General features: G+C 37.8%; 1 protein-coding gene across 1 annotated transcript; it reads left to right on the forward strand.

Annotated features, from left to right (window-relative positions):
• The first annotated feature begins 1,099 nt into the window (after nt 1-1,099).
• LOC126828864 (cationic amino acid transporter 4) lies at nt 1,100-22,587 on the forward strand. The gene is made up of 5 exons (XM_050558938.2): nt 1,100-1,232; nt 11,564-13,171; nt 14,246-14,354; nt 21,150-21,314; nt 22,394-22,587. The coding sequence occupies exons 1-5, from the start codon at nt 1,191-1,193 to the stop codon at nt 22,402-22,404; spliced, it is 1,935 nt and encodes a 644-aa protein (XP_050414895.1). The 5' UTR covers nt 1,100-1,190; the 3' UTR covers nt 22,405-22,587.
• The last annotated feature ends 2,376 nt before the right edge of the window (nt 22,588-24,963 follow it).

Below are 24,963 nucleotides of genomic sequence, written 5' to 3' on the forward strand. Positions count from 1 at the left end.
TCTATGTGGGTTATTTTTAGGTCGGCGGAAAACGTCATCGTTAGAAGTTGTATATTAATCGGCTTTAACCTCACGGATTCGTGGTTACAAAGATAATTATAGATCTAATAATAAAACTAGATAAAAATCTGTTTATTCATAATTAAAAATGCCAATCATACTCACCTCTTGCTATTAAACATTAATGGCTTTGTTATCATCAAAATAGTGTTTATAGATGTCCGATGACCATTCCTATCCGTCCCTATATAGCTGCAATATGAAAATACCGCCCTTCCTCACCTCTGTTATAAGGCTATTCGGAATCCTTACTGACTATTTTTCATCGAGATTCTTCTTTGTTCGCTAAAAGAAATCATTTCTCGTCAGATCTGACATAAATTTATAATAATTCAACACTATTTGCAAGTAGAATTTTGTGATTAAAAAAAACATTCAGTCAGTGCATGTTCCGAGTCTCGTAATGGCTGATCAGTTCAAACGTATTTTGCGTATGTTTTTTATCGCAAAATTCCACTTGAAAATAGTGTTGAATCGTTATAAATTTGTGTCAGAACAGAGGTGGGGAAAAGCTGTATATTCATATTGCAGCTATATACGGGCGAATAGGAACGGTCAAGTGACATCGTCCGATTCATATTGCAGCTATAGGGATGGATAGGAACGGCCAGCGGACAACGTCCGATCACAGACCGTTCCTTAAGGAACTAGGGTTCGAGGTGCAAAACGGAGAGCCTGCCAAAGAACAGCGACTTGTCGTTCGGATGGTACGCACGTACAGTTACCCTTAACAGTAAGAATTTAATTGCATCATAGCACATTATATGGCGTATGCCTATCTTCATTAGCCCGGAACAGAACCCCAGTACATCTGTAATTCTTTTGACAATTGGTCATGTAGTTTTCACGACCCACGAATATAGAACGACAGATAATCTACTTATTTGGACACTTCCGTCTTCGTATATTTCCATTCGGCCAGCGTGTCTAGTAATCTCTCCTGATTTCCTTGTATCGATTCCATCAACTACGACACACTAATTCGAGGCTACCAATCATAAGCACCAGTGTTGCCCCGTTTATCCAGACAGAGATTGATCTGTTATAGACAGCCCGGCAGTTCTGTTACTCTATCTTAGCATGTCATTAGAAGGCATGGCAGTGATTTAAATATTGTTATTTGTGTCTGAATGTCGGAGACTAGCGCAGTGCCAGCAAGTGAACCTACACCGGTAAGATTTTTTATGAAAGAGTTTTCTTATATTAAGGTATTTACGAGACATATGTGACGGTATAATTCAGTATTTATCACCAAGCAGTAAATATCGATTCACTTGGGTTGACAGTGGTTAAGGCGGTTCAGGCGAATATCAGCGTGTAAAATCCACCATATGGTATGTGTTGTTGTTCAATATTATTCACAATATTATTTAGTTTCAAACTTAAAAGCAAGGTCATAGTTGTGTTTATTTTAGCGTTCAAATAAATTCGCACATAATCCTTGTGGCATTTGCGACTGAGCATTATAAACAACACAGCACAATTTCGATTGTTTACCATATAAATTTTGTTTTCCATATAAATTTGCTCATAGTGTAATATTGATATAAATTGCCAATTAACTGCCTGTTAGATCCATATTATCGTTAGCACAGGTTTGTTTTGCCCACAAGTTTGTCGTATTCGTTCTATTTGTTTGTAGTGTGGTCCTCCTGCACTTATTATTAACATAACTTGTCAATTATAAAATTGTTACCCATTTTGTGAACATCACAGGTCAGCGCTGTCATATAGTGTTAAACATAACTTGTCAATTGGCGATCTGTCATATACATATTGTCATTAACACATGTCAGCATTGTATATTAACACCCAGTGTCAGTTTCCGAATCGTTACGTCCATTTTATGAAGGCGTAACCGTGGCTTAGTGAGTAAGACGACGACACGCTTACCTGGAGGTTTCGTGCTCGATCCCAGTGTTGGTCGAGAAAGTTCATCTGACCTGGCCAGGGATAATGTATAGTCGTTCGGATGGGACGAAAAACCGAGGCCCCATGTACCCATCGGCGTGCACGTAAAATAAACCTTGGCAGTTGTAATTCGATACAAGAGTAGGCCATAGCTCCTGCTGTTCGGACACAATTTCGCTCATAACACACTGTATAGCACATGCCCGACTTCATTATCCCAGTCGCAGCAGAACAGTAGGACGTTAAACCCCATTTCATTTCCTTATTAGGAACAACACACGTTTGGCCAGTGTCAATTAGTTATCTGTAATATATCCATAGTTTCATTAACACAAGTCAACATAGTATTATGTAATAATGCAATGAACGTGTAATATATTAAAGGCTCCCTGCGTCATTTACATGTTTAAAAAAATATATCAAAGTTTCCACGGTTTAAACCAGGCTAAACTGAAGTCAAAATGATTCTTTAACATTTATTTCAAAACAAATCACAATTCAGGAATTCCGATCGTAATTGGGCCATTCTTGGATAGATATTACGTTTGGCTATTCCACTGTCATAATATTCAATAGTGTAGTTCGCAAGGGATTAACAATCTATCAAATGAAGTTCAGAGACTTTATTGTAACACGTCAATTAGTTATCTGCCACACCCATCAATAATAGAGATTATACCTGTATTATAAATCATACTTGATCTATGTAAAATATAACACAGGTTAGCTATCTACCACAGTCATCAATAATAGAGATTATACCTGTATTATAAATCATACTTAATGTAACATGTAACACGTCAATTAGCTATCTACCACAGTCATCAATAATAGAGATTAGACCTGTATTATATCATATAACTTATCCAGACCATAATCACCTCTCGATGTCATCGTTAGCCTGCGATATTTTCTGGATTACAATCATATCTGCTGCTTAACGCTCATCGATAATTAAATTAAAAAACTGGATAATCGAGACTATGTTTTTTTTTTATCGTACCGACTTTAGTCATAAAAGAGAGAGAGAAATGGGGTTTAACGTCCACTCGACACAAACTAGGTCATTTCGGGACTAACACATGGTTCAATTTTATTTCAATAAATCGCTTGCGCATAGGGGGTCTTTAGCAGTGGGAGGAAACCGGAGGACCGGGAGAAAATCCACGAGGATAATCGAGACTATGTTTTTTTTATCGTACCGAATTTAGTCATAAGAGAGAGAGAGAAATGGGGTTTAACGTCCACTCGACACAAACTAGTTCATTTCGGGACTAACACATGGTTCAATTTTATTTCAATAATTCGCTTGCGCATAGGGGGTCTTTAGCAGTGGGAGGAAACCGGAGGACCGGGAGAAAACCCACGAGGTTGGACAGGCGACCCTATTCCTTGTCACGTACAACAGGGGATTCAAAACCACGCCAGTTGACTCACTGACAGGCCTTATGATACAGCACGCACGTGCTAACCATTCGGCCATTCACCCCCCCCCCCCACCCTTTAGTAATGATGATCAGCAAATTGCCTTTACATTATCTAGTTTTTAACTATTATAGTGAGAACTACCAACTCTTTATCTAATCTCCCATAATGTATCTTTAATGTAATACGGAACTTGTCAATTAGCTATCTGCCACACCCATCAATAATAGAGATTAGACCTGTATTATAAATCATACTTGATCTATATAAAATATAACACAGGTTAGCTAACTGTCACATCTATATTTTCAATAACACGGGTTAGGAATCTATTATATATATTATTACTCATCAGCTCCGATTAGATATCTGTAGCCTGACACCAAATATTTTGCTTTCAAGCAGAGCTAAACAGCGGAAATACAATGAAGGCAATGGCTTCGTGTTAGTCCATATGAGATACGATGACATGAATTTTATTGTATAAAAACGTCCACGGGAAGCTGCAAACTACGTTAGTACTACAAACAAAGTTACGTTAAAAAATGGCAATACAATCTGATTTGATATTGCGCGGGTTGTATAGATAGACATGTTCCCGAAGCAACGACCGCGAGTTTTATTGATAAGATGTAAGGCGAGATCAAGCCTTCTATTGAAGATGATAGATAAATCATCGCTATAACAATTTCACCATTAGCCCTAAAGATTTTTGCATGGTAAATATCTTTCAACTGTAACCAACACTATAACATTCCTCGAGGCCGTCTAATAATCTAAAATGTAAATGAAAACACCTCACAAGTTTGTTAAGATTGTTTTTCTTGTTAAAGGAGTTTTCTTTCAATATGTGCAGGTTGGTGAAAAAAGATGGGGGTTTCATTAAAATGTGCAAACAAACCTAACTAACCACTTTTTATCCCCGTTAACGCTTCGGTGATCAACGATATCTGATTATGTCCTAAACAGCAGTGAAGTGGAGACACCATTACAGCGAGTTCATATATCTATATTATACCAATAACTATGTTTTACAAATGTATGTCTAATAATGTAATAATGTGATCAACTCCAATCTCAAAAGGTCAGTTATTTTTAGTTGGTTTCTGTGGGATGCTTTGACATTTTGGAAATACCAATTTCATTGTGGATCGCGCTAATGACAAAACTTTTGTATTTAATTAACTATTTGTGTATATCGACGAATTATTTACCCTTTACTCGAACGTTTTGAATATCCATATCCATGCTTTACTCGAACATTTTGAATATTCATATCCATGCTTTACTCGAACATTTTGAATATCCATGCTTTACTCGAATGTTTTGAATATCCATATCCATGCTTTACTCGAACGTTTTGAATATCCATATCCATGCTTTACTCGAACGTTTTGAATATCCATGCTTTACTCGAACGTTTTGAACATCCATATCCGTGCTTTACTCGAACGTTTTGAATTTCCATGCTTTACTCGAATATTTTGAATTAATATTTAAAAGGTAGGCAAAGTAACAACATCCATATACACACGCTGCAGGTTTTTCGTGGAACAATACGTGGTGGCCAAAAATATTGACTGTGTAATTTTGTCTTTGTATTGGAAATGAAAATAAGAGTAGACCGAGGTACCACTGTTCTTAGTCAAATTCACGAGTTAGCCCTCTGCATGGCGTATACCCGTCTTGATTAACAGGTAGCCGCGGTGGCTCGGCGATTAAGACGTCGGCTCGCTAACTTGGAGGTTTCGTGTTCGATTCTGGGATTAATGGGTTTTTTCGGGCGTGGTCAGCGGTGCAGCTGGGGGTCTGGCAAGGAACAACGCATAGTCTTTCGGTTCGGACGAAAAACCGAACTCCCGTATATACATTGGCGTGCACGTAAAATAACCCTTGACAGTTATAATTCGATATAATAGTAGACCGTGGTGCCGCTGTTCTGGGTTAAATTCCGGTCTAAGCAAACTGTATGGCGCATGACCATCTTCACTATCCCAGTTGGTGTAGAAACCCCATTTCATTTGTTAATCTCCTCGTTTAGCTGTATCGTGATCTTTAATTTTAAAGTAGCTAAGTCTCTAACTCAATATCATCCAAAGTCATACACGTTGAAAATACGAATTATTTGTCAATTCAAATCAACATTGATGTTGTGATCTTACCAGAAAAAGACAGGCTTCTGATATCCAATATTTAAGACAAAATAAACATTTTACCATTGGTACACGAATCGTGTACCATAGTGCGTTGTAGCGTCATTTGCAACAAATGACCAGAAAGAACGAGGCTAGACATATTCAACTGGAGAACCTGTTCAATAGACTGGAATAACCAGACGCTAGAAATTGCTATAACTGATTTGAAATTAAGAGTCAAAACGGAAACAATTGAATGTAAATCAGTTTATATACAATCAGATTACATTATTATATGAGTTGCGACCCATTTGGGTCAATTTCTCGGTCCCAAATATTAGCGATTTAGCTCCTTTAAAAAAAAGAAGAAACTCATTTCCATAGATTTTATAACAATAGAGTTGTAGGTGACGAGAAGTTACACGTTGAAATAGACATTGAGATCGAGAAAAGTCTGTAGGACGCCATAACGTGACATACGATCGACACCTTTCTTATTTAACGATCTAATTACCACTGACATGCTGATGTCGAATTTTGTCGACTAAGGAATTTAGAACCAGTAGTGTCGGGTGAAGTGAGAGAGAGAAAACCTAGTCTTTATGGTAATGTATTTGACAAAATGAAATGGGGTTTAACGTCCTATTGTTCTACTCCGAGTGAGATAATAAAAACCAGTATACGCCATGCATTGTGCTATGAGGGGAATGGGGGTTGGATGGCCAAATGGTTAGAAGGTTGGCGCTGTATCATAAGGGTGTCATTGAGTCAACTGGCGGGGTTTCGATTCCCCGGTTGTACGTGACAAGGAGTAAGATCGCCTGTCCAACCTCGTGGGTTTTCTCCGGGTCCTCTGGTTTCCTCCCACTGCTAAAGACCCCTACGCGCAAGCGAATTATTGAAATAAAATTGAACAATATGTTAGTCCCGAAATGACCTATTTTGTGTCGAGTGGACGTTAAACCCCATTTCTCTCTCCTCCCATCCTCTCTCTCTCTCTCTCTCTCTCTATGAGTGAAATTTTGCCCGGACAGCAGCACTATGGCCTATTCTTATATCGAATTCCAACTGTCAAGGTTTCTTTTACGTGCACACGGGACCTCGGTTTTCGTCCCATCCAAAAGACGAGACACCGCACTTGCCAGAACCCCCGTCCTGCACCACAGACAGGGGGGGACCACGACAGACAATCTCGAGGAACTTTCTCGACCAATAGGCCTATCGATTGCTTACTGGAGACCGTATCTCACGAAAGTATAACCGTAATAGAACATATTTAGTAATACATGTATATAAAAGTTATAAAACCATACGAAACGTACGCTGTCTGTCTACATTTACCTTCACTTGAGAATAGACACGAAATCAGTTGACCGACATTTTAACTCCTACATCGAGAAGATTAATTCCGAGTAGTATTTTTTTGCTTCCATATTCATATTTAACGAAATTGAAATGTTTATTTAGTCTTTGTGTGTATGAAATATGTAAAAGGGATTAGAACCGCGTAACCAATTAGTCAACTTAATTTTCAATATAGCGGCCATTCAAGGCACAGATCTATTTTCAAAGTAAGTAGTTCTCTGCAGAATGACATAAAACCCATAGATGGTGACAGTTGACACAGACCCGACTATATGCCATGGTTGATAAAACGATACAAGCGTTAAAGCGAGAATTTCATATTTTCTAAGAAAGTCAAAACATAATTATTTCTATGCCTTTTGCTCAATAGGTTGTCAACGGTATCATTCTCACACTTAAAAACCATTCACCCCAGAAATAATAACACAATTACCTTCTTTGTTTTTCTATTCCCCCCATGGAATAGCTATCGTCAAACGTTTGAATTTGAAGTTGAAAATGATATTTTTGCCAATTTCTCAACTGGCAATAGTGAATTATAGGATTATTTTTTTTAACAAGGTAGGACTGTTTATAGATACCATCTATTTTAAGGCTTTATTTTAATACATTTTAAAAATATAACTTAAAAATATGAAATTATCGCTTTAAGCGTTTTGTAAACATATTCCCTGGATGTTTAACGATGTCAGATCTGTATGGGAAGCGTGAATAGATCTGACAGATACATTGCGACAATGTCTACGCTTATAGTTTATAATTCTCAACTCGACTCCCACCGCTTGAAACAATCGATGTCCAATTACTGGTTAATATGCTGTAGTCGTGCCTGAAAACTATTAAAGTCCATCGAGATGGAAAAGACAAAGAAATCGCACGCATAGAGCAGCTGCACTTGTGTAAGAATATTCGAAAAATATAAATAATCCAATTGCTTTTCGTCTCACTGATCTGAAATCTAATAATCGTTTTTCAATTAAATACAGAAATCTGAATCTAGTTTTAATATCAGTCTGAAAGAAATCAATACAACCATACAAGATAAAATGAACTGATGTAGAGGGTTTAACGTCCTACTTTTCTGCACCGAAATGAAATGAAATGGGGTTTTAACGTCCTACTGCTGGGGTACCGGACATACACCATGCAGTGTGCTATGGGGCAACGTTCGACTAGACAAACTGTCGTGCGTTCGTTTACGTGCATGGCGGCGAGTAGGTATGTGGTCTCGGGTTTTCGTCCTGTTGATAAGCGGAATCCAGACAGGAAAATCCCAAGGAACCCCCTCGTCCAACACCAGGTTGCCCTGATTAGTAACCAAGCAACATATCCACTAAGCTACAATCTGATTAAAATACAGATATATATTTCGTTTCGTTTTTTATAGTTTCGATGGCCTCTACTACATGAAGATCTTACCAGTTGTTACGGGAGGTCGCATCAGAGGCCATACGGCCGACTTTTGCCCCTATGGCGTCAAGCATTTGATTAATGAATCAGCGTTGATTTTTTTAGTAGGATACCCATAGTTCCGCGCTTCGCACGCCATGAACTCGCAGCAACAGACCGCTTCATTGGCTAATCCCCCACATCAAACAGAACGCTGGTTACATAACAACTCTCTCAAATCCTAGTGTAGTAAAGACAAGTAAAACGAAATTTTGAACCATAAAAACGAAACGAAATAGGATCTGTGTTTTAATCAGATTGAGTAAGCCCCTGTGACTCCCAATACGACCATAGGGTTACTCGAATATAATAAATTAAGCATCAGAACACTGCTTTAATGATACGAATTGCCTACGGCAATCGACCGACCGGCAAAATTTGATGGATTCTGGTAATAGCATAGCCATCAAAATTAGAAAGTAAAAAATCAAAAGCAAAAAGTAAAAAAATCATCTTTTGATTTTCGAGTTTCTAAAAATAAATCCCATTGGAGAAAATCTGCGGTAGAAAATCGTGAGTAGAAAGGTTAATCTTCTTTGAGCGGCATTTAGCAATTGACATACGTAATACAAAAACATAATATGGAACACAATTACTATTTTATTTAAAGCGACGTTTCGTTGAGGGTTCTCTCAACGTTTTCAAGCAAATGATAATGAAAATAATATACAGAAGGTTTATATACAAAAACAAGTAACAACTAATAATCTTAATCAATAGGGAAAGTCTAATGTAGAAAATGCATAAAATTACCAGTTATTTCCTCTACAAAAACATCTCTTTTATATTATACGACTTTTCTCTTACTTTTGGTTATCTTCTTCTTAAGCCTGGCGCACACTACTCGACGACATAGGCTGGTTTTTTTTCAAAATTTTATTTAAGATACTCTGGAATATTTCTGGACTCACGAAGCCAGTTTTCTATACATACAAGAGTCGCCCAATTTGAGCTCGTTACTTGGAATACTATAAACGCACTGCACTCGACCGGCGTTGTGCTAAGACGGCTACGCCGCTGTCTGACAACCTTGTACAAAATTGAAGTATTCAACGCGATGACGACTAAAATGCATTTAGAGGTGTCACATGACGAAACACGTCGTGTAGTGTGCTTACTCCACTTATATTACGGTAATATTTGTCGCTAAACTCGACGCTTAAAGCGATAATTTCATATTTTTAAGTTATGTTTTTAAAATGTATTAAAATAAAGCCTGAAAATAGATGGTATCTATAAACAGTCCTACCTTGTTAAAGAATAATCCTATTAATCCTATAATTCACTATTGCCAGTTGAGAAATTGGCAAAAATATCATTTTCAACTTCAAATTGAAACGTTTGAAGATAACTATTCCATGGGGGGGGGGGGGGAAATAGAAAAACAAGGGAGGTAATTGTGTTATTATTTCCGGGGTGAATGGTTTTTAAGTGTGCGAATGATACCTATGATCGTATAATAGTGAGTTGACAACCTATTGAGCAAAAGACATAGAAATAATTATGTTTTGAATTTCTTAGAAAATATGAAATTCTCGCTTTCAATTGTCGCATAGATAGTGGACGGTATTTTGTACCTGATAACCCCCCCCCCCACACACACACACACACACACACCCACAAACACACCCACACACCCAATACCCTGACGACAAAAATCTATTCAACAGAGAATGGAACTTCAAACGGTTCAACCGCATGGCCCTGTCAAAATATAACGAGAATTTTGACGTTTTGTTTCATCAGGGCTTGAGGATAATTAGCAAAGATCTAGTGTCTCCTTCTCTATTGATTTTTCTTGTTGCGTGGGTTAAAAGTTAATTATAAATTTGCAATCAGTAATCCTTCACGTTGTCATTTTGTTTTGTTGTGTCGCTAGGGAAATCTGGTGTCTTGTTCTATGTTTTGTAATATAGAAAAAACCGGTCTTGGAATGTAGCGTATATTTAGAACGATAAACCAATCAGCGTATGTCGGTACAATAATAAGATACTAATTTGATATTCAAGGAGCTAAATCTCTATTTGGCATCTAGAAATGGACACAAATGGGTCACAACGCATATAATAATGTAATATGAATGTATATAAACTGATTTACATTCAGTCGTTTCTGTTTTTAATGTAATTTTCATTTTGTGTTAAATATATATATTTGTTACCAGAAGCCTAACTCTTATAGTAAGATAACAACATCAATGTTGATTTAGATTGACCAATACAATAAGTCGTGTTTGCAGTGTCGAAGACTGTGGATGATATTGAGTTAGAGACTCGCCTCCTTTAATTCTGCACACTATTACTACTAGTATTAATAATAATTTTATATGAAATGGTATTGGAGCCCCGTCCATAAACAATTTTGAGACCGACATTATGGTGACGTGTGCGACGCGTGCTAAGAGTTAAACGTTTCCACTCATTTGTTCGAATTCCAACTGCCATATTTATTGTAACTTGTACGGATGGACCTCGGTTGGTTTTCGTTCCATCCGAACGAATATGCACAATTTTCTTGTCAGTTTAGTCAGTATTAGAGATCTTTCATCACGCCTCTACATCTGGGCACATTTTTGTCGTCAACACTACAGGCGCCACGGACTTGAAAAAAAAATGTCCGAAGGTTCTTCTTAGCCTAGGCTGGAATAAAGATCCGATACAATTTATTACGCGGTAGCCTATACAGCCCAAAACAATTACATGTCCTCTGTGGCCCTAACTAGCTCAGAGCAACGAGGGGGCGGGAAGTGTTCTTAGGGGGTGCTGTAAAATTGACGGACAATGTATATCTATTGTTTTTATGGTCAACAATTTTTTTACAGGGCGGGGGGACACTATTTGTAAGGGGGGGCTTGGCTCCCCCTGCGCCCCCCTAATTATGGGCCTGATGTCCTCTTTATCTAGAGGGGGGTTGGATGGTCGAATGGTTAGCACGTGCACGCTGTATCATGAGTCCTGTCATTGAGTTAACTGGCGTGGTTTCGAACCTCGTGGGTTTGCTCCGGGTCCTCCGGTTTCCTCCCACTGCTAAAAACTCCTACGTGCAAGCGAATTATTGAAATAAAATTAAACCATATGTTAGTCCCGAAATGACCTAGTCTGTGTCGAGTGGACGTTAAACCCCATCTATCTCTCTCTCTCTCTCTCTCTCTCTCTCCCTCTCTCTTTATCTAGATTATCCAGCTGAATTATCTCAGTTTGTTTGTTGCTGTTTTTCAGGTTAAAATGGGTGTGTTACAACGGTTTGTTGACCAGGTTACCAGAAAGAAGACCATCAGTGAAGATTTCCATGAAACATCCTTAAGAAAATGTTTGACGACCTTCGACATCACGTTGTTAGGCATAGGGCACATGGTTGGTGCTGGTATCTACGTGCTTACTGGAGCCGTAGTTAGACTCAAAGCTGGTCCCTCAACCGTACTTTCGTATTTCTTTGCTGGTATGACCGCTTTTTTGTCGGCTTTGTGTTATGCAGAATTTGGTGCCAGAGTACCAAAAGCTGGATCAGCCTATTCATACACCTACGTTACAGTCGGAGAAATTTGGGGATTTGTAATTGGTTGGAATATTCTTTTGGAGCACATCATCGGCGCAGCTGCTGTAGCGCGAGCCTGGAGTGCATCTTTTGATTCTCTGCTTCACCAAGCAATCCGGAATGGAACGATAACTCATATTGGTTACCTTGGCAAAGATAGTGTTTGGTTTTCTGAATATCCTGATTTCCTGGCATGTCTGTTCGCCATAGTAATGTTTTGCGTGGTAGCAACGGGTGCGAAGTTCAGTATCCGCTTCAATTCGGTGTTTACCATATTCAATGGTGGTGTTATCTTGTTTATTATATGCGCCGGTCTATACTTTGCGGATACCAATAATTGGTCAAATACGGACAACGGTGGCTTCTTTCCTTTTGGATTCACTGGAACCTTGGCTGGGGCAGCTTCTTGCTTCTTCGCCTACATCGGATTTGAGGGTATCGCTGTATCCGGCGAGGAGTCCAAGCATCCCGAGAAGTCGATTCCCATAGCAACCGGGGTGTCTCTTCTGGTTGTGACCTTTATCTACATGTTAGTAAGCGTAACCTTGACCTTAATGATACCATACACAATGACTGACACTTCGGCAGCATTCCCTTTGGCATTCGCAGCACGAGGCGCCTACTGGGCAAAATACATCGTAGCCCTGGGAACTTTATTTGGTCTCTCTACGTCAATGTTGGGAACAGCGTTTTCATTACCCCGATCCGTTTATGCCATGGCTAACGATGGCTTACTGTTCGAATGTTTCGCTCGAGTACATCCAAAAACGCAGACACCTCTGTACGCCGTGGGAGTATTTGGGTTTATATCATGTCTGATGGCATTATTTTTTGACATAGATACTTTGATCGAATTTATGTCTATCGGAACTTTAACCGCTTACACCATAGTGGCCGCATGTATTATTATATTACGTTATTTACCCGTCTCCAAATGCCAGTTTGAACTGAAACCGGAAGAAGTTGCGGGCAAAGAAGAAGATTACGCGACAGAAAATAGTACTATTCTTAAAAAGTCCAAGAGCCATGACGATTTCGGACGCTTAAGGCAAAGATTGAAAAATATACCCATATTAAGAAATTATGAACCTGGTGACGCAGTTGTTATCGCAGTGGTTCTGATGACAATCTCCATGGCATTATTTACGTCTACCTTAATTTATGGAATGCCGTTACTGAAGGCGGGAACTTGGTGGCTGGTCATATTTATGTTATTGTTTGGCGCCATGGTGGTTTTCTCCTACATGATTATTATAGCGCATGAGCAGAATGACGCTTTTATGACATTTCAGGTGAGTACTATATTAGTTTAACCCTAGATGGTCAATCTTTTACATTTAAAGGAGCAAATTATTGTAAATTTTATTATTAGTATTACTACCATTATTATTATAAGGGTTTACACATTATTATTATAAGGGTTTACACATTATTATTATTATTATTATTATTATTATTATCGTATCTAACTTCTGTATGTATACCTTTGTGTATGAAATGAATATATTATTATTAAAATATAAGCCGGTTGACTTTCATTACAGATACCATCTGTTTCTCTGCTAGAACTATATGTTAATTCTAATTACAGATACTGTTTATTCCTCTGCTACCTTCTAAAATATGTTAATTATTATTACAGATACCGTTTGGTCTCTCTATTGCCTTCTATAATATGTTAATTTTGTTTACAGATACCGTTTGGTCTCTCTATTACCTTCTATAATATGTTAATGCTAATTACAGATACCGTTTGGTCTCTCTATTGCCTTCTATAATATGTTAATGCTAATTACAGATACCGTTTGGTCTCTCTATTACCTTCTATAATATGTTAATGCTAATTACAGATACCGTTTGGTCCCTCTATTGCCTTCTATAATATCTAAATTTGATTACAGATATCGTTTGGTCTCTCTGCTATCTTCTATAATATGTTAATTTTAATTACAGATATCGTTTGGTCTCCCTGTTGCCTCTTGATAAGTTGATTTCGATTACAGATACCGTTTGGCCTCTCTGCTATCTTCTATAATATGTTAATTTAATTACAGATACCGTTTGGTCTCTCTATTGCCTTCTATAATATGTTAATTTTGATTACAGATACCGTTTGGTCTCTCTATTGCCTTCTATAATATGTTAATTTTAATTACAGATATCGTTTGGTCTCTCTGCTATCTTCAATATTATGTTAATTTTATTTACAAATACAGTTTGGTCTCTCTGCTACCTTCTAAAATATGTTAATTTTAATTACAGATATCGTTTGGTCTCTCTGCTACCTTCTAAAATATGTTAATTTTAATTACAGATATCGTTTGGTCTCTCTATTGCGTTCTATAATATTTTAATTTTAATTACAGATACCATTCGTTCCTCTGCTACCTGCTGTCAGTATATTTCTTAACTTAGCTCTGATGTTTTCGCTTTCATACCTCACCTGGATTCGTCTTGTAATATGGATGGCCATAGGTAAGAATATAATAATTATTAGAGACTCTTGACAAGCAGAATTTGTCCCACACGTATGACGTATCCGTATTGTCGGGTTGCGGACCAGGAATTTCCGCTTTCATCATTTTCATCTACACCACTTTGCAAGGGATTTTCTTTAAAAAACGACATCATATTGTTCTCATAGAATTTAAATATGGTCTACACGACAAATCTAACGCGCCATCCACAATCCCACCCCACAATGAATGTCAACAAAATATTTGTTATTGATTTTGTTATTAAATTTTTGTGAACCTTGGGGGTAGTGACTATAATACTGAGCACCCCGAATAGGGGGGGGGGGTCTCCCCCTAAATTTTTTTTGAAAAATTGAGTCAATATCCTGGCATTTGAGGTCATTCCTGGGAGCAGATTCTTGTGAACAAGAGGACCAGAAATGGGAGTCAATGGGACAGTATCTCGAGATCTAACTGTCTATTAGGCCTGTTTTGTAAGAGTTGGCAGAACATTTGTACAGTCTGTCGTCCCACTCACTAGTGGTACTACCAGGGTCTAAGTGAGGGGGAGGGACGCAATGACGAGCATTGCATCATGGCTTTGAGTTTTTGTGCTCCCTCGCACAATGCGGTTTTCAACATTATAATCATAATCATAATCATAATGATTAACCAGTATCAAACATATACGGTGAGTCAGATATGGTACAAATCGACTCTAGCATGTTCCACACAGTCCAATATTACCCGCCGGCACTGGCACTGGGCCTAAGGGGACTCTGTCTCACGGGGGCGCTTACTTGGTCTCATGGGGCGCCCCCCTCTCTCGTTAAATCAGGGCCTGCTCGGAATTTTTCGGTGGGGTTTCCCCATGTCAGAGGTGCAAAACGGGTGCCAATGACGGGGCGGAAAACCGAGGTCGAGTATACACGATGGCGTGCACCTAAAAGAGCCTTTGGCAGTCGGAATTCGAAATCAGGGTATGCTATAACGCCACTGGTCGGGCAAAATTACCCTCACAGCACACTTCAATGTGTATACCAAGTTCATCCAGATTTTCCGGCGTGATTCCCCCTTGTCAGTGATGCAGGACGGAGGGTCTGACAAGGACAGCTGTCTAGTCCTTCGGATGGGACGAAAAACCGAGTTCCCGTATACACATTGGCGTGCACGTAAAAGATCCCTTGGTAGTCGATATAAGAGTAGACCGTAGCGCCGCTGTCAGGGCAAAATTTCCCTCATAGCACACTGTATGGCGTATACCCGTTTTCATTAGCCCAGTTCGAAGCAAAACAGTAGGACGTTAAACCCCATTTCATTTCAGAAACGTAGGACGTTAAACCCCATTTCATTTCAGAAACGCAGGACGTTAAACCACATTTCATTTCAGAAACGCAGGACGTTAAACCACATTTCATTTCAGAAACGCAGGACGTTAAACCACATTTCATTTCAGAAACGTAGGACGTTAAACCACATTTCATTTCAGAAACGTAGGATGTTAAACCACATTTCATTTCAGAAACGTAGGATGTTAAACCACATTTCATTTCAGAAACGTAGGACGTTAAACCCCATTTCATTTCAGAAACGTAGGACGTTAAACCCCATTTCATTTCAGAAACGCAGGACGTTAAACCACATTTCATTTCAGAAACGTAGGATGTTAAACCACATTTTATTTCAGAAACGTAGGATGTAAATGAAATGAAAGGAAATGGGGTTAACGTCCTACTGTTCTGCTCCTATACTGGGCTAATGAAGACGGGCATACGTCATACAGTGTGCTGTGCGGGAAATTTTGCCCGGGCAGCGGCACTATCGCCTACTCTTATATCGAATTCCAACTGCCAAGGGATCTTTTACGTGCATTCCAAGGTTTACACTGGACCTCGGTTTTTCGTCTCACCCGAAGGACTAGACAGCTGTCCTTGTCAGGCCCTCCGTCCTGCATCACTGACAAGGGGAAACCACGTTGGAAAATCGGGATGAACGATAACGTAGGATGTTAAAGCCCATTTCATTTAATTTAATCAATAAAAATATGTGGTTGAAAGTAAAGGCTTGCAGATGTTACACTAGTTTAAACACTTTTCATGGCCTTTTTTATGGCTATATGATATTTTAACTTCAACTGATTACTCGACTGCTGCCAGTCTGAATACTCCAAGTGGGCGTATCTGTCATGGCGACCGCCCGATTGTCATTTTATCTGATTAATAAAACTAATTTGAGATTCAACTTTGGAGAGTTGAAAGGTCAAATTAAAAGTATTTTGAGCTCTTTAGAGAGCTGAAGTTCAAAGTTTAAAGGAGCTAAATCGCTAACATTTGGGACCTAGAAATTGACAAAAGTGGGTCGCAACGCATATAATACTGTAATATGAATGTATAGAAACTGATTTACATTCAATGGTTACCGTTTTTACTCCAATTTCAAATCAGTTATGTTCGGCGAAATAAGCCAGCAGTATCAATCAAGTGCAAATTTCTAGCGTCTGGTTATTCCAGTCTACATACGCCGTTTGATTTGGTGCAATGTGTCTAGCCTCGTCCCTCGAGATTCTTGTTACAACTGGGGCTGAAGCGCATTATGGTACACGATTCGTGTACCAATGGTAAAATGTTTATTTTGTCATAAATATTTGATATCAAAAGCCCATCTTTTTCCGGTAAGATCACAACATGAATGTTGATTTAATTTGACAAATAAATCGTGTTTTCAATGTTGAAGATTTTGGATGATATTGAGTTAGAGACTTAGCTACTTTAAAGAATCTGTATGGATATTCACTCTGAATCTCCATTGTTAACTGACCAATGAAATGACCATAAAAAGAACTTCTTGGTTGTCATTTAGTAATTGAGCCGTAACACTCTTATAAAGACGAGAGTATCATCGTCGAAACCTTGCATGTTAATAAACCAGTAATTCTAAAAATAGTTTTTATCATAACCATAAAAGAAGTCTAAAATGAGTTAGACATGGTAGCAGGCGTGGTTGCTTACAATAATCGTTGGAACCAACCGCAACGACAACATAGGATTGGAAATTGTTCACACCCTCGCCATATTTAACAGAGAGATAGAGAAATGGAGTTTTAATGTCCACTCGACACAAACTAGGTCATTTCGGGACTAACATGTGGTTCAATTTTATTTCAATAATTTCCTTTAATGTAGGGGTCTTTAGCAGTGGGAAGAAACCGGTGACCACAAAGAAAACCCACGAAGTTGGACAGGCGACCACTTGACTCAATGACAGACCTTGTGATTTCACGCACACGCGTAAACAAGACCCCCTCATATTTAATATCTCCTTAGGAGTTTCGTGATGCCGGAAGTAGATTAACTAGAAAACCGGAAGTGCATATATCACTCACCAGCTCGAGCTATCCTTATACATCAAATTTCAGTCTCGAGAGGTTGGGGGCGGGGACAGGGAGGATGGGGACAGCGCTAGCGTAGACGTCAAACTAGAACAGACCACCAAGAACAGACAAAACCAGAACAGACAAACCAGAACGTACAAAACAGACAAAACCATAACAGACATACATGCAGGCAAAGAACCGACAAAACCAGAACAGACAAAAAAACCGACAAAACCAGAACAGACATACACACAGACAAACCAGAACAGACAGAACCAGAACAGACATACACACAGACAAAACCAGAACAGACAGAACCAGAACAGACATACACACAGACAAAACCAGAACAGACAAAACTAGAACAGACAAAACCAAAACAGACACACCAGAACAGACAAACCAGAACAGACAGAACTAGAACAGAAAAAACTAGAACAGACAAATCAGAACAGACAAACGACAGTTAAACACATGGGCTCTGGAGAGAAATCGCTGTTCTAAAGAATATTTCCATACGCCCTGTAAACTTTGGTGTATTACATTGAACGTTTGTACACTGTTTTACAGAATTTCTTACATTTGCTGTTTAAAGTATAGCTAATATTGATTTAGCCATAACACCTTTCTCTATTACAGCTGAAAGATAAAAGATAAATATTGATGTTTTATTAAATAGATTTATTTTGTTTGGTATATTTTGTTACAAAAAAAATGATTTGCTTTGTTAGTATCATATTATATTTAAAAATTCCATGCGCCTGAATTACAATTTCATGCTGTATATGTTAAAAATGAATTTCCGTGAAATTATTTATCGGGTAGTTATTTACAATTACAATTTCATATTTTTAGGTTATATTTTTAAAATTTATTAAAATAAAGCCTTAATATAGATGGTATCGATAAACAGTCCTACCTTGTTAAAGAATAATCCTATTAATCCTATAATTCACTATTGCCAGTTGAGAAATTGGCAAAAATATCATTTTCAACTTCAAAATCAAACGTTTGAAGATAGCTATTCCATGGGGTGGATAGGAAAACAAGGGAGGTAATTGTGTTATTATTTCCTGTGTCAATGACTTTTAAGTTTGGGAAATAAAGCCTATGATCGTATAATAGTGAGTTGATAACCTATTGAGCAAAAGACATAGAAATAATTATGTTTTGACGTTCTTAGAAAATATGAAATTCTCGCTTTAACAAGTTGCTTGCAGTTGCGCATAGGGACCTTAGCTGTTTAAAGAAAATGGACGGCAAGAGAAAACGGGGTTAGTTAGGTGACCACACTTCTTGTCACATACAAAGCTTGGGTTTGAAATCACGTCACTTAAATTAGACTTTAGACCACTTCCCGCCCCCTACCCAGAAAAGAATGTAATTTAATGTCCCGTAAATATTTCAGTCAATTTAAAACAAACATACGACTATTTGTTTTATGGCCAAGGTTATTTTATGAGTGCTATAAGTTTTTTGTATCATCCGTACAACTAGGGAATCCTTTACTTGCCAGAATATTCTGTCGGAATGGGGCTTTAACATCCACTCGACACAAACTAGGTCGTTTCGGGACTAACATATGATGCAATAATTCGCTTGCGGGTAGGGTTTTTAGCAGTGGTGGGAGGAAACCGGAGGACCCGGAGAAAACCCACGAGGTTGGACAGACGACCCTACTCATTGTCACGTACAACTGAGAAATTGAAACCACGCCAGCTCACTCAATGGCAGACCCTTTGATACAACACACACGTGCTAACCATTCGGCCATATACCTATGGGGCGCGCACAGGATAAAAATGTAAGACTGCCAGTGTTGGCAACCCGTCGGCTTGTTGTCTGCTCGAGTGATGTAGAGAACGTTTGTATGTGATGATCGAATGGCTAGCAGTTGTGAGAAAAATGAGACAACGAGTAATGACAAATACAAGCTAAGCTGGTATTGGACCCTCTCTCAATCAAGTAACATGACAAAAGTGCTACTTAAAAAAAAGATTTTCCTTGTGATTAAAATGTTTTGAGAGGGATTTGAAGCAAACTTTAATTTGAATATGTTTTTAGTCCAGATATATCACCAAATCATGAAATCACACAGTTTGTACGTGGGAATGTAGCTTTAAATCAATGAATACAATTATACTGTAACAAGGCAGCTTGTGTGGCGGTAGGCAGGGTGCCAAACCTCGGGGCAATGAAATGAGATGTGATATAACTGAGCTAATGAAGACGGCCATACGCCATACGATGTGCTATTAGGGAAATTTTTCTGGGACAGCGGTGCTACGGCCTACTCTTGTATCAAATTCCAACTGCCATGGGTTCTTTTACATGCCCGCCAGTGTGTACACGGTACCTCAGTTTTCGGTCTCATCCGAACGACTATACACTGCCCCTTACCAGGCCCGCTGCCCTGCATCACCGACAAAGGGGAACCACGACGGGAAATTCCCGATGAACTTTAAAATAGTTTTACAATATCAATCATTTGTGCAATAAAACTTCAATAATGAGAAACTGTCGCAACTCTCATAAAAATGGGTATGGAAATGGTGTTGCTGATGATAACATGCATGATGTATACATCAATAATCATTCTGATGATAACATGCATGATGTATACATCAATAATCATTCTGATGATAACATGCATGATGTATACATCAATAATCATTCTGATGATAACGTGCATGATGTATACATCAATAATCATTCTGATAATAACGTGCATGATGTATACATCAATAATCATTCTGATGATAACGTGCATGATGTATACATCGATAATCATACTGATGATAACGTGCATGATGTATACATCGATTCTATCATCAGGGTGAACAAAATTATCACGGTAATGATGAAAATGACAAAATGGTTCACTCGACTTTCCACTTCTGTAATATCAAGCATTTTTGCAATAATTTAATTTTTTTTACAAAACTGGTTGTTATTGCAAAACATGTTGTTGTTGCAAGACTTGTTGTTGTTTCAAAATTGGTTGTTATTGCAAAACTGGTTGTTATTACACAACTGGCTGCTACAGTGCTGTAAACATATGTCGCGTCCAATAGGAACATCTCTAATATCGTTTTTATCAAGGGACCCACGGTGGCTAAGTGAGTAAGACGCTGGCTTGCTAGCCCGGAGGCCGCGGGTTCACTCCCGGTGTTGGCCGAAAAAGTTCATCGGCGTGGTTTCCCCTTGTCAGTGGTGCAGGACGATGGGCCTGACAACCACAGCTGTCTAGTCGTTCGGGTGGGTTGTAAAACCGAGGTCCCGTGTACACATTGGCGTGCACGTAAAAGATCCCTTGGCATTTGGAATTCGATATAAGAGTAGGCCATAGACCCAATTTCCCGTCTTTATTAGCCCAGTCGGAGCAGAACAGTAGGACGTTAAACCCCATTTCATTTCAATCGTTTTTATCAATTTTTCCAGGTTTACTGGTGTATTTCTTGTATGGTATGCATCACAGCCGAGAAAACCGTACAGCCAGTGGTTATGGACATATTGTAGAGATGCCAACAGATAGCGTCACTGGAGCCGCAATACCAAACTTAGATGAAGATATCCGAGAACAACAACCACCTAGAAAAGACGAGGGTTTGTTTTGATGCCAAAATAACAATGTTTTATTAAAACCATGTAATCTGAACACCGTGAACGGAAACTAATCAAACTGTCAAATAGAATGAACTGGAATTCAAATAACGATTTGGTTCATTTAAAACATAGGTTAAAGCCTATGTGCGTCATTTAAAACATAGGTTAAAGCATATGTGCGTCATTTAAAACATAGGTTAAAGCACATGTGCGTCATTTAAAACATAGATTAAAGCCTATGTGCGTCATTTAAAACATAGGTTAAAGCCTATGTGCGGTATTAAAAACATAGGTCAAAGCACATGTGCGTCATTTAAAACATAGATTAAAGACTATGTGCGTCATTTAAAACATAGGTTAAAGCACATGTGCGTCATGTAAAACATAGGTTAAAGTCTGTGTGCGTCATTTAAAAGATAGGTTAAAGCCTATGTGCGCCATTTAAAACGTAGTTTAAAGCCCATGTGCGCCATTTAAAACATGGTTAAAGCCAATGTGCGTCATTTAAAACATAGGTTAAAGCCTATGTGCGTCATTTAAAACGTATGTAAAAGCCCATGTGCGCCATTTAAAACATAGGTTAAAGCCAATGTGCGTCATTTATATATTTCGGAGAATATCAAATTTTCCAGGACTGAATTGGCACTAAAATTTACTCAATTTAATTATTGAACAGGTGATTAAGAAAACAAAATCAAAATATCAACGGTAGACAATCTCCCGGCTTGGATTCCATCGGATTTGAAATAAACCCATCGAAAGACTTTACCTAACACCTATAGGTGGCGTTGGCTTGTTTATATCGTCAACAGAGGATGTCGAATATTGCGAAATTTGCGATTTATCATATCTTTGTAAATACTCAATAGATTTGAACCCTTTTTGGACGGATATTCACTTTAAAAATTCAACTTTCACAATATTATTGTTTGAAAGGTAGCCAGAATCCCTAAAATGGACGATCAGTGCAAGACTACTATGTAAATCGATTATTACACACCCCCCCCCCCTACACCCCCTACTCTCTTATCAACAGGTTCAGTGTAACATTATTACAACCCTTCATCTCTTATCAACAGGTTCAGTGTAATATTAATGGTAAGATACTGGGTTTTTATTATTATTATACAATATGGTGTCTGACTGCATGCTGTTATGGAATATTTAATTGTTTTTCTAACATTATTTATTCAATAAATAGAATATGCGATTATGGGATCTAAAAATAGTCTAGAATGCCTACAAATTCATTCCCCGTAAAAAAAATTATATACAAAAATTCAAATACTGTATTTAAATATGTATAGGTTTGAATTACATGTACAAAGAAATTAAAAATACATTGTTTAATTATATAAAGGTTTAAATTACATTTAAAGATATAAATATTGTTTCAAATTATAATTATAAATTGTGTAAAGGCTAAATTTACAAAAGAAATATATATATATACTCTCAGTGCTGTAATTAATCAAAGTGTTATATTGGATATATCATGATTTTATATAAGTATAGACGGGTCATACACAGAAGTTTATGGAAGCAGCGGCCACAATATGTTGAATAAATATCGCGCGATTGACCCGTATTCTAAAAGCTAGAATTCTCTGGTTATACATGTAAGTCTTAAATGAAACAAACATTGTATTAGATGTATAGAAAGTTTATGAGAAGACTATGTGTGAAATAGCTTTATTTAACGTCCGTGTCCACCGAGGTGATATCGCAGACAATGAGAAGCCTATGCTGTTGTTGTTTATTACAAATTTAACATCTAATACATATTGCATGATATTATGGACAAGTTGATTTAATTAAGTTATTTACATCTGGATGAGTAATATATAGAAGATAGGTAAAAACACTAAATAATAAAAAGTTCTTATATATCTAAACGCCACTTTAATGGTAACTTCGGGTGTGTGAGTAGTTATGTAATTGCATGGTAACTTCGGGCGTGTGAGTCGGTTAGAGGGTAAAAACAGAAGAGATTAAAGCCACTGATCGCATTTCGAGGGATTTTATTCCCTGGCAAACTGCGATATTTTCATTTAGTTTTTTTTATACTTTCGATGGGCTACACTACATGAAGATCTGACAAGTTGTACTCGCAGGTCGTGTCAGGGGTCGTACAAGCGGCTTTTGACCCTATGACGTCAGACATAGATTAATCAATCAGCGTTGGCGTTTCTAGTGGCTTACCCACTGTTCCGTTTCATGGCACGTCAAGAAGTCGCCGTAACAGACCGTTTCATTGGCTAATTCCTCACATCATCTAGAACTTCTGTTATATAACAATTCTTCCAGATCTTAGTGTAGTAAAGACAAGTAAAACGACATTTTGAACTATAAAAAACGAAACGAAATAGGATCTGTGTTATAATGAGATTTATGTCTAATTAATAATTCATATAAAGGCCTAAAGAAAGACCTGCAATAGGCAAATTTAGCTCTTGAATAATGTATCTTTAATCTAACTGACCCAAGCCTTTAGGGTATCTATCATTGATATTTGGATTTTGTTTTCTTTTCTTTTATTAAATGGGGGGTGGGGGGTGGGTCGATGGCTGAATGGTTAGCACGTGCGCGCTGTATCATAAAGTCTGTCATTGAGTCGACTGGCGTGGTTTCGATTCCCCGGTTGTACGTGACAAGGAGTAGGGTTGCCTATCCAACCTGGTGGGTTTTCTCCGGGTTCTCCGGTTTCCTCCCACTGCTAAAGACCCCTACACGCAAGCGAATTATGGAAATAAAACTGAACCATATGTTAGTCCCGAAATGACCTAGTTTAAACCCCATTTCTCTCTCTCTCTCTCTCTACCTCTCTCAATATCAGTACTTAAATTTTAGCTTGAAAAAAGCCGTGGAAAATTTTTATTTTTTTCGAAAATGACAAATGGCGGCCAACGGCTTTAATGGTTGTGGTGTAGGGCGTCTGATAAAACCTCCCCGAAACCTCACCAGAAATAAACTTCTAAGTAACCTGTATTCCATATAATTGTGTCATGTTTTATTCACCATTTAAGATTGATTTTTACTGCATATTCAATTTAAAAACCGATGTTCATTAATTATCTATTAAATTAAAAAAAGAAAGGCCATTTTCATTAGAATTATATATTCATGGTAAAACCACCATTTTGACTGGAATTATATATTCATCAACCGATATATTCTTTGTAAAACCGCCATTTTAATTAGAATTATATATTCATCAACCGATATATTCTTTGTGAAACCGCCATTTTAATTAGAATTATGTATTCATTACCCGATATATTCTTTGTAAAACCGCCATTTTAATTAGAATTATATATCCATTACCCGATATATTCTTTGTAAAACCGCCATTTTAATTTGAATTATATATTCATTACCCGATATATTCTTTGTGAAACCGCCATTTTAATTAGAATTATATATTCATTACCCGATATGTTCTTTGTAAAACCGCCATTTTAATTAGAATTATATATCCATTACCCGATATATTCTTTGTAAAACCGCCATTTTAATTAGAATTATATATTCATTACCCTATATATTCTTTGTAAAACCGCCATTTTAATTTGAATTATATATTCATTACCAGATATGTTCTTTGTAAAACCGCCATTTTAATTAGAATTATATATTCATTACCCGATAT

This window comes from Patella vulgata, chromosome 7, assembly GCF_932274485.2.
Source record: "Patella vulgata chromosome 7, xgPatVulg1.2, whole genome shotgun sequence".
NCBI classification, from domain to species: domain Eukaryota; kingdom Metazoa; phylum Mollusca; class Gastropoda; family Patellidae; genus Patella; species Patella vulgata.